Raw genomic sequence first — 12578 nt, forward strand, 5'->3', positions numbered from 1 at the left:
CAAATTTTATGAATGCTTCGAACGCTGAAATAACTTTGTGAGCAAGGCCGAGAGCATGGATTTAGTAAGTAGGTACGAAGGTACTGAGTACCTACTAATTCCATGGGCATATTATAAAGTGCGATAGTGACAAAACATATTTTTTAACTTTTTTATGAGGTTATAATTATCAAAACAAAATCAAGTTAGTCGAGATATGTGGATAAAATCGATCATCCCTAGCCGTACTATTAATTTTAGTTTTGTTTGATTGGTACTTGTATTTGACATTGACGTTAATTGACATTTTCAATTTATCACGAAAATAATTTCATTCAGTCAGGCAGTTTGCAGTTTGCGTTTGTGAGAAGATTATTGTCTGACTGAGATAAAAACAATAACGAAAGAATACTCTTACACTTTTTATTAAGACATTCTCACACATATAATTATTAAGAAAATAGTGGCAACTAAATATTCTAACTAGATACCAAAATAGCAACAAATCGATTTTTACTTTAGTGTTTCAAAAGTGATTTTTATTACGCGCATGATAGATTCCAATAAATTACAAAGGGTTTAGATTAGTTAAACAAAAGGTTAATTGTTCAGCTGAGCTCTTCATCAGTCTGCTATGGATCCGTCGGGGTCTATAAACGAGGATGGCATTGAGACCTTGGAGAATGAAGAAGAAATTATGGATGATTCAGAGGAGCGCGAGCTGGTGGGTGACTCGTGTTCCACGAAAGTGCTCGACTCCCCAGAGGCCCCTCGCGACAGATACGGTGTCGTCTATATGCTGTTCTACCTCTTTGGTATCACTTCTCTGGTGCCTTGGAACTTTCTAATAACTGCTAATGATGTGAGTATTACTAGTATTTGTTACTTGATTAAAATACATTTTTTCCCAAACCCTATACTACAACTGTTGTTGTCATTACAATCATCTTTTCGTTGGCCTTCCTTCCTTCCCTTTTATCTCTGGCCTTTTCGTGGGTTAGTAATTTACTCACTTGCCTATCGCCTTTATCAAAATTTATCACTTCCATTTAAATTTTCTTACTTTTAGAGTTCTATTGGACTATCACCATCATCATCAATTCAATACCTTTGGTACAATTATATCATCACTTCAGTTTTATTATTATTTCAGTATTGGATGTATAAATTCCGTGATGTGACTCCAAACAATTTGACGATGGTGGGGGAAGTGGTGCGGAAGACACAGTTTCAGGCGGAGTTTACTTCCTACCTGAATGTGGCCACTGCTATCCCCAACTTGATATTTCTCATCCTCAACTCACTCTATGGACACTTGTAAGTAACAGTTTAAATACCAATTTGGTTATACCATTTTTAATATGGAAACTAAGCGTTGACTATTAAGACCTAAGTCCCTTTTGATTTGGATGACCACATATGTATGTAATTCCTGAGGTTTAGGTATATATATATATATAATTTATTATATGAAGCTAGAAGCTAGTAATAAAATAAAAATAATTAAATTCAGTTCTGTGCTCTACCTAAAAGTAAATATGATTGACATGGAATTAATTTGGATTGGCTCAAAAAATCAGAAAAAGTAATAAATAGTTACTTTTAGAATTGTTATCCAGGCAGAATTATGTCCAGACAGACTAACAATAAAGATTAACATAGACCCCATATTGGAATTTGTAACAAAACAACATAGATAAAGAAGGGCTCTATTATGTTTCATAAATGGTTAAATGTGTGAATGGTGGTTAATGATCACTAATCAAATCAATTATCTAATATTTTTATCACCCATGTGTGATAGTTTATCTGCATTGTCATTTGCTTTTGATGTTCATGTGGCTAACTCTCCAGTATTATAAATATAAAAATGCCACTGAACCGAGAGGTCCTGGGTTCGATCCCCGGTCGGGTCATGATGGAAAATGATCTTTTTCTGATTGGCCCATGTCTTGGATGTTTATCTATATATGTATTTGTTATAAAATATAGTATCGTTGAGTTAGTAAACACATTTTATGATTTGTCCTGATATATTTATTTATTTAAAAATAAATAAATAAATATAAATAAATATATTAGGACAAATCACACAGATTGAGCTAGCCCCAAAGTAAGTTCGAGACTTGTGTTATGGGATACTAACTCAACAATACTATATTTTATAATAAATACATATATAGATAAACATCCAAGACCCGGAACAAAAAATCTAATCAGAAAAAGATCATTTTCCTTCATGACCCGACCGGGGATCAAACCCGGGACCTCTCGGTTCAGTGGCAAGAACCTTACCACTGCGCCACCGAGGTATCCTCGAAAAAAAAGATCAAGATGTTTTTATTTTAAACTCAAATATGTCATAGATAGAAGTAGATACAACAATTTCAAATCTATGTATATTGTTGTGTATTTATATAGTGAATTTGTCAGAGTGGTTGGGTGGATTCCTTTATTGCATTAAACATAATAGAGTAGTTAAATGTATGAATTTTTTTTGACAAAAGAATAGAGAGTGGAACAATATTTATTGAATTACACACACAACATGTATTTCACTAACACATCACAACAAAATAACAAAAGACATGTACATACATACATGTATTTACATGAAATTGGTTACAGGGTCCCAATGAAAAGTCGTCTGCAGGGTGCTCTGGTGGTCATCACCCTATCATTCCTGGTGACTACAGCGTTCGTGCAAGTAGACACTGACGAATGGCAGAATACATTCTTCATCATTACCATGGTTACAGTCGTCATTATGACTGGTGAGCATTGATATTTTTTTTAATTATCAGTATGCCAGTGATATATACCTTGGTACAAATGTCGTCTGCATGGGTACCCCACTTTCATCTAATTCTGCCGCCAAACAGCATTGTTGTGTTCCGGTTTGAAGGGTGAGAGAGGCAGTGTAATTACAGGGTATTGTGGCAAAGATGTAAGGGCCACAAAGTAGACAATGTACGTGTGACACCCAAGGTGTTGCAGACGTCCGTAGGCTATAGGTTTCCACTACTTACCATCAGGCGGGCCGCATGCATGTTTGCTTGCTCAGTATTATAAAAAAAGCATCATCATTTTATCCATTGGACTTAGTGCAAAATTTACAACAGATGACATCAATAAAAAGTAAAGAAAGGGTCTACATTAGCCTGAAATTATGTACAGTCCACAGCACATCAACCTATCCAAATTATTTGCCAACTCAGCTTCATAACCGCGGCATAGAGACCCATTAAGGGTAACTTGACCTGTGTACAATTCGAGTTAATATGTAATTGAGCTAAAAATAGTTTCTAAGTTTTATTCATTAAAAGGATTATATATTTTGTTATAAAAGACCCCTGTATTATCGTAGGTAAATATTTTATTTTAAAAGTTGACAAAGAGAACTACCTTTTTTATTGGGAAAGAAATAATTGACTAATAACGCTTTTGTGTTACCAACGTTTTTTTTTCAAGTAAGAATGATTCATCAGTATACATAAAACTCTTCCGTTACTGACTGACCGACTGACTGACTGACTGACAGACAACGTACAGCCGAAACTACGGGGCGTAGGAACTTGAAATTTGGCATGTGGGTTCCCTGGGGAGAGTAGGGGAGCACCTAAGAATGGATTTCCGGAAATTCCCACGGGAAACGGGTTTTTACTCACATATACGAAGTTGTTGGCAAAAGCTAATACTTATATATATGTATATTTTTCAATTTTTATGGCCATCTGTACCAGTCTACAAAATGACGCCTCACAAGATCAAGTACATTAATTACCCATATCCCAGCCAGGTAGCTAGAGCGAACCTTCATAAATATATATTTTTACGCACATCGATTTTAAATTTAGAACTGGTCTGGTTGAGCTGTCCAAATATGATAAAAAAATAACATAATCCAAACTTGTTTGGTTGGTTACTTCGATAGAAAATGGCAGATATACTCGTAATGTAATTAGTCATTTAATGAATGTCCTTGTACGTACTCATCGCATCTAGATTATATTTTATTGTTTTACATTCTATCACGCTTTCATTTTTTGGATTTTATTATGAAATTTGGTAGGCATTGCGTCCGAATTGATATTATAAATACAATAGTATAATTGCAATAGTAAATAAAGCATTAGTAAGAATAATAGTTGGATTATTTTTTACCTCTTCACGCTTTATCAGCTCAATCTTAAAATTTTGCATACATGTAATTTGAAGTAAGGAAAAGGACATATTATGTATTCCTTCATGGAAATATTTCGGAAAAAAATCACTGTTTTGTATTTACGCGGACGAAGCCGCGGTCAAAAGCTATTTCTAAGTAACTTTTAGCGTACAATCTCTTCTTTGCAGTTGTGGGAAGTTGTGAACAAACTGTGGGTAAAGGAAATGCGTCTGTGCACACCTTGAGATAATATAATTCTGTTTGTTTAACGATAAACAATACACTTTTCAAATAATCATAAACCTAATCTTTGTTTACGTCATTATTGACTAAATTGGCTTTCTAAATTGTGTATATTATATACTTCACAAGGAAAGGGACTTGTTTGATATTTAATATGCATGTACGTATTTAAGAGCCCCGTTCAAACATAGGATATTCCCGTATAACCGCTGAGCTATCGACACGAGACCATGCCAGTTCGGCCGAATTATTTCATTTATTATGTGTATGGAGAGAGTTCTACAGTAATGCACGTCAGTTTATGTGATGCGTATTTTGATGTGACTGTACAAATCTAAACCCGAACGAACGAATATACCTCTTATCAAATTACCTGAATTTACCGAGTTTGGTAATTTTGCGCGCAAGACACATGCCCAAAAGACACTGCGCGCAAGTGTCTTTGCGCACAAATGTCTTTGCGCGCAAGTGTCTTTGCGCGCAATACCCTGATACGGAACTTACCTCTTATCCGATACCGCTTTAGTAGTTCTACATATGAATCAAATTTCATCGGAATCAATCCAGTAGAAGTAATTAACATCGTCAAAAAATTTCGCTTTTATGTATTACTTGCCCGAAGTAAATAGTAATATTATATTTATCATTAAATCAGAATCAGAAAGTTTAATAACATTACACGTGCGTTAATAATGTAAACAATTTGTACGTTATTGATATAAATATTGTTTTGAAACAATAGTCTTTATGTTGCACATTCATTATGTTATCATGTCTGTGTGTCCTTGTCTTAGTCATGTCATGGTCAAAGTGAAGCGAGATGAACAAAATTCACTGTTCGTGTCTATGTTCTATCTATCCGAATATAATTATTTATAATATATTCTCTATACTCAGACAAGATCCTACAGTTCGTGCTTTGCTAGAACTAGAGCTAGCACTGATATTGTAATAAATATAAATATATACGTACAAATGATTGAGCTATCCCCAAATTAAGTTCGAGACTTGTGTTATGGGATACTAACTCAACGATACTATATTTTATAACAAATACATATATAGATAATCATCCAAGACCCGGGCCAATCAGAAAAAAACATTTTCCATCATGACCCGACCAGTCGACCAGGGATCGAACCCGGGACCTCTCGGTTCAGAGGCAAGCACTTTACCACTGCGCCACCGAGGCCGTCATTATAGAGATGTATATAAGTTTGTGTACACACAAACTTATAAACCGCTCAACCGATTTCCAAATTTCTTTCACCAGTATCAGTCCCAAAATTACCACCCGAAAGGAAAGGTGCGGAATCGCTTCCCCGCGTATCGACACACAACTTTTATTAGATAAATCACATTAAGGTGTCTCCACATTGCTTATGGTTGACATTTGACATAAATATTTTTTTATTTCAGCCGCCAGTGCAGTCTTCATCGGCGGCCTAGTGGGCATCGCTAGCCGTTTCTCCAAAGAGTATATGGCCGCGGTCGTCAGCGGACAATCCTTAGGGGGAATCATAGCGGCCATTGCCCAAATCATATCTTTAGCTTTCAAAATATCCCCATTACACAGCGCGTTAATATATTTCATTATAGCAGACATAATGGTTGTTACTTCTTTGATATCTTACGTTTATTTGTATAGAATAGATTTTTTTACGCATCACATTTTGAGGGGTTCGGGGATGGCGGCCAATAGGCACAGGGCTGTCTCGATGGTGGGGGTGATGAGGAAGATATGGGTGTACGCGTTTAGTATATTCGCGGTGTTCGCTATCAGTATGGCCGTGTATCCGGCTGTTACGGTGCTGGTGGAATCGCACCCGACTACCGCTGGCACGGATTGGAATAGTAAGTATCATTTAACTGGAACAATTCATACTATATCTCTCTCAACTGAGAATTTTTTCGGTTTCTTCCTCAGCTATTGAACGGACGGATTTAGCATTCGTATTTGATACGCGGTACGGGTTAACTCTACCCTTATTTCTTGTGCTATTTTCAGACAAACTCTGGTATATCTGGAATAGGCCCCTGTGTGATTAATTTCAATCGTGTTTCAATGTTACCGAGAGTGTATTGCTAAGAAAGAAATAAAGAAAAATTTGTTTGCAAAAATATAAATATATACAAATTTGTATGAAAGCTGTTGGTGGTGTTGCTGCTAACACTAGTGTCAGATTTTATTCTAGTCGCTTAAAGGCATCTAACGTGATCTTTTTCCAGCACTAGCAGATGCATACACACTAGTGAAAGAAATAAAACTAGTGAAATTTAACAATTTAGATTGAATATATCGATTTTTCACCAGATATATTCTTCGTGCCCGTGGTGAACTACTTGATCTTCAACTGCGGCGACTACGCCGGTCGACTCGTCGCCGGGTTCTTACTGAAGGTAAAATTCTTATCTAAATTCTTTTATAAACAATAACACAATTTTTATTGGGGTAACAAAATTAGCTCTCTCTCTCTCTCTCTGTTCATTTCAAAAAAAAAATCATGCTTTCTATTACTTGTATGAAGACTCCTAGAAGTATTGTTTTATTTATATTCAATGTACAGAATTGGCTTCACTTACAGTTTTTTTATATGTATAGTTACCATACCATAATAAAAATGGCCATGTCACTCCTGAAGGTTTCACCTGTCTCTGTGACAAATTTCATCAAAATTGGCCTAATTTTTGAGTTTATTCAAAACAAAACAAAAATACAAATATTTCCTCTTTATAATATTAGCATGGACAGAGAGAGAATAGTATGGTTTGTTTCGAAGAGTTCAGTTATTTATTGACTGGGCCAACTCGTACACTAGTGCCATGGATATAGTCAAATCACACAGACAAAGAAAAGTTTGAAAGATAGGCTTTGGAATTTATTTCCTGCGTGACCTGCGTGATTCTCAATCTAACTCCGATCTTTAAAAGGCGTCAAAGATTATTACTTGTCTGCTATATAATAGTTGGTTATGTATCTAGTATATGTATGTTCTTTATATAAATATTATTGTGTATGTGTATTTTTATTAAATCTTTTTCTATTTAAGTTATTATTATTATTATCAATTTGATGCGCACGCGTCTTCCGTTATAAACTACTTTTTCTGTTACGGTTCTACTGGAAGAGATTTCTTTTGAAATAAGTAGATCCCTATACTTGTTTTATTGTAAATTTTTTGTAATTTTTATGTTATACTAATATTATAAATGCGAAAGTTTGTGAGTATGTATGTTTAGGTATAATATAGCCAGGAATAACACATAGGTTCCTTATTTCGAAATTCCCACGGGAGCGAAGCCCCGGGGCGCGGCTAGCGCATAATTGACTAAAAAAAATATTGTAAGATAAGAATTTTATTTATTTTTCTTCACAAAAAAGTACATAATATTTTTTGCAATCATTGGGACTTATGCTAGTTATGGTATTTTGTGAAGACTGATATATATATATTTATTTTTACCCAGCCCGAGAACCAATGGGTGATAGCGACGGCGTGCGCGCTGCGCGTGGCGGGCGTCCCCGCGCTGATGTTGTGTAACGCGCGTCCGCGCTCGCGCTTGCCCGTGTTGTTCCCGTGGGACTGGCAATATATCATTATCATGATCTGTTTCGCCTTCTCCAACGGGTACCTCACCAACATCGTCATGATCAACTCCACCAGGTGATTTGTTATTTTGTCTTTTTTTAAGAGTTTTAAGTAACGTATCGTGATGATACCTGTCTTCTTCATAGTCGTATTCCTCATTGCTCAGGGTCGTGGTCATTACGTGGAATGAAACACACACAGCAACTTTCTTGGCATTGGCTTTCTCCATTTCACACACAAATAATCAACCAGTGTGCAGGTTTCCTCACGATGTTTCCCTTCGCCGGAAGCTAGTGGTGGTCGATGAAAACTACTATACGTGAGTCAGATTGGTATACAAACTGATGTGACACGAATAGGATTCGAATCTGGGACCTTTCGATCCACAGGTCTTAATCGTTACACAACCACCGCTACATGGTGACCGTCACCTGTACCAGATTTTAATTTAGACCATCTGTTATACAGTTTCGTAAACAGCGCGTGACGAAATGTTCAGGAGTAACAGGCTTTTTACGGTTTTACCCGAGCGAAGACGGGTCAGACTGTTAGTTTTGAAATATACCTATATCTTTTAGTTGCTATTCGTTTATTTTGTTTTGTTATTTGTTTATTTTGTTTTATTATTTGTTAAAATAACTACTAGTACACGAGAGAGAAATAGATAACCTAGAATCATGGTAATTGGGTCGAGTCAAAGGACAGATAGTTATCTAGAATAAACATGTGTTGCATTTCTATAACGTGTACAGTTTCCTTGTTTATCCAATTGATGTGTACTAGCTAAGGCTAGCGGCTCCGCACGCGGCAAAATGAACCCCATGAAACCTCTGCCACGCTAAAAATCGTCCCAATCGAATGCTCTGTTTTTATTTGTGAGTAGGACAAACAAACAAACACACTGTTACTATTATATGATATGGAAATGTTCCATATCAATAATATAATAGTGACAGTGTGTTTCAGTGTGTGACAGTTTCAGGTTTCATCAATTTATCTCAAAAGACGATACCCATCGGTTTAGTTTGTCAACAGTAAATTTATCTGGTCCGGTTTGGGCGTCGCTACTGTTGAATAAAACTGTTCTACAGTTTGTCCAGAAAGTGAATAAATAAAACTAGGTCGCTGTCTCCCGTTGGCTGGCAACACTGGGGATTTATCAACCAATCTTGACCATTATAATTGGTATTGCAATGACAAAAAAATTTAGTTCGTCGAAAATCCGTTTTCTTAACTTTCTGGACAGGCTGTAATTGACGTCTCGCATAGCATCATAATAGCATCGCGCATGCGCCACCCAAATTTCTTATTGTTATTATTATTATTCAACTTACGGACGATAATACATCGCATATTGGTCGTCAAAAATTTACTTAAAACTAACTCCGTTATTCATAAAAAAGTTAAATCATATTTTGAAAGTATGTTTTGTCTCTTTTTGTCCATGTCAAATATTATAAAGTGCGTCTATGTTTAACGAATGTGCGTCTTGTAAGTTGAAATAACTATTATTAATCTGTTTACACACTAAACATGTAACCGACCATAAAAAAAATTTGGCGCGATACTTTGATGTAACTGAGATGAAGTCATAGTAAACATATTCATGTCGTTGCAGAGTCGTGGAGCTACACGAACGAGAGAAGGCATCGTCAGTGATAGCAACAATGCTTAGTGTGGGGCTTACATTAGGAGCGGCCGTTGGGATGTTGCTCGTACACCTCTTGTAAACGCAGCCTTAGGCTGACCCGACTGCAATTGTGTAAACTTGCCCTAATACTTACACGAAGGGTGATGTATCTCAATGCTTCCATTAGAATGGAAAGTAGGAAATTTTATTTTTTGCCAATTCTGCTCGTAAAATCCGGACTGATCTTATTGTGATTGAACGTGAGTGAATTGGATATGCAAGAATAAAAATAAAAATTAGGGCGCAATTACTAATACTTATTAATTAATATTTAGTTCCAATTAATATTGCCACTATTGATCCAAATTGAATGATAGCCGAGGAACAAATATTGTAATATTTTACACATAGTTAACTAGTTTTACTTGGTGTAATAGAGGATGTCTATAGCCAGATTGCAGCGCGATCTATGGTGCTTTGTTTGTGATTTAGTTTATTTTTTAATTGATATCCATTTATGTATACATTTATTTTTTGTAGTTTGTTTTAAACACAGTATAGTAAAAACTCATCGCAAGTTGGCTCGTACGTCCCACGATTGCTCTGCAATATGGCGCCAACACTGGCGTCTTATCGCACTCAATAGTACGTATTCACTTGCACGAAGTAACATCATTATGAAGAATTTATTCCATACAATTTTATGGAGTGTTCGACCCTGTGTGCTTCTGCTGTGGAATCTTTAGACTCTTAGAAATATATTAATAAAAAATAAAGATTCCTAGTTACACTTTGAATTAATTGCTAAGCTTTAAATGTAAGTTTTGCAAGCTTTATTTATTTAAGTCACATGACACATGTTAATGTTTAAATTTCACAATATTCCATAATTTAGACGACATTAAAGTCACGACATAATTGATTAGGGTTTAGTGTTAGTATTTCGTAAATTTTGACATTTATATATTTAGTTATGCATGAAAACTACGTAAAAAAATATTTAATTAGGTAAGTACTCAAAAATGATATTTAAAAATATATGTTTTGTATAGTAAAAAAGTATATGTATTATAGTTGTATATGAAGTGTTAGTTTGAGTAAGTATAAAAGACATTTTCCAGAATTCGTGCAATTCTGTTTATAGATCTCAGAATATTAGAATAGTTGTTGTTACCAAATCAATATATCAATTAAAAATTAATTTAGATAGGTGAATAAATTGTATTATTGTACAGAATGTAATAGGTACAGTCGACCGCGTAACAAGTTATCTTGCATGGATTTTATGCTACGTAATAGCGGCGAACTTTCAATGATTTTGAGTAAGTTGATATGCTGTTGATTGTACAGTCGACCGCACCTTAAGCCGAGTAGCGTAGAGTTCTATGAAGCAGCAATAGTGGTGAATTTGTTATGATTGTGGATAGCTTGGATGTGCTGTTGACTGTGGATTGTATATATTTGAAAATATATTTAAAACATGATTTTTATATTTATAGACACTTCAGTTTTTGTATTAATATTCCATATTTATGTGACGTTCAAAAGATATGTTTGATCGTATGTTGTTCAAGATTCTGTTACTTCGTGGAAATTGAAGATTTTTGTATTTCTATTCACGCTGGCTGTACACTATCGGCGAACTTGGATAGATGATGTACATTGCGTATTTTGTACGTGACTTTTTAAAAGTAAAAACCAGCAATGTACGTCTAAACCGCCAAGTTTGGCGAACTTTCAGCCGATAGTGCATAGCCGGCATTAGACGATATAACCAAGCATTCAGAATGCTTGACTTATTGTAAATATTTTGTGTTCATATCGATACTTATACTTACTGCATTTTGTTCGATATTCATCGGCAATCACTTAAAATGTGCAAATATAAGGAATTTATTTAGTGATAAGTTATTTTATCCAATGTTAGATCAATTTATAACGAATTATGAGCTTTATTATATGTATATCTTTATGTGATATAGAGTTATAACATCGTAGCGCGTAAGGATAATTTATTCAATGCATTTTTCTTGTCTACCATTTTGCATTATTTACGAGAAATTTATGTTTATTATTATATTAACATTTATTGTCAAAAATACTTAGTTCTGTAGCAATTACTTGAACAAAAAATAAATGATTAATGCGATTATTGCTTACTTAACCATCACATTTCGATTCTGAAAAATAAAAACAATATATTTATAAAAGTCTTAAAACGTTTATTAAAAAAAAATACATATAAAACATCGTAAAATCTATTAACATCTGACCATTACGGACCATACAATAATTTATTTATATTTAAATCTAAGTACAATAGAAATTACCATGATCCCTTATTAAATAAGTCTAAGAAACGGACGATAAAAAACTCCATTTCATTTCAAATATCAAAAAGAAATAGTAACATATTTCGGAGAAATTAGTTCAAAAGGTTGGCATGTCTTCATCATTATACTACATAAAATTTATCGTCCGTTTCATAATATAAAGACATTTATACCTAATCCCGTCAATAGAAGGCAAGCCAATAAGGCAAGATGGATGAAAAATATCGATAAATATTCCGGTTATTGCTATGCACTTACGCCCTGTATTAAGAACACTTACGATACATCAGATCTCTCACCTTTCGTATGCATATTTCTTTCAATTTGTGACAAAAATGCTTTTTTGGAATAATATACATAGTGGAATAAAACAATGGACGATTTAACCATCAAATATCAATTTATGCGATTGTCGCAATTAGCTATCGTAATAATTCGTATAGAGGAATGGCAAAAAAATATCTTAATTTTATGACTTACTTCATTATCATGTATTTAAGAATAATAAGGTCTGGCGGAGCACGGTTAGCCTATTAAACGTAATGCCGAAATAATATTCATAGTGTGGAGAGAAGTTTTGATAGAAGGGCAATGTTCTTCAATCTTTTTGTTTTTTTTTTTGTATATTGTTGTGTGGA

The 12578-nt window shown here is 34.6% G+C and overlaps 1 protein-coding gene across 1 annotated transcript; it reads left to right on the forward strand.

The window, feature by feature from the left end:
* Positions 1–306: 306 nt before the first annotated feature.
* On the forward strand, positions 307–12296 carry Ent1 (Equilibrative nucleoside transporter 1). Its single transcript, XM_053757229.1, has 7 exons — positions 307–841; positions 1133–1296; positions 2608–2753; positions 5807–6241; positions 6702–6787; positions 7856–8052; positions 9596–12296. The coding sequence occupies exons 1-7, from the start codon at positions 614–616 to the stop codon at positions 9705–9707; spliced, it is 1368 nt and encodes a 455-aa protein (XP_053613204.1). The 5' UTR covers positions 307–613; the 3' UTR covers positions 9708–12296.
* Positions 12297–12578: the final 282 nt, after the last annotated feature.

This window comes from Plodia interpunctella, chromosome 16 (genome assembly GCF_027563975.2).
Source record: "Plodia interpunctella isolate USDA-ARS_2022_Savannah chromosome 16, ilPloInte3.2, whole genome shotgun sequence".
Lineage (NCBI taxonomy): Eukaryota > Metazoa > Arthropoda > Insecta > Lepidoptera > Pyralidae > Plodia > Plodia interpunctella.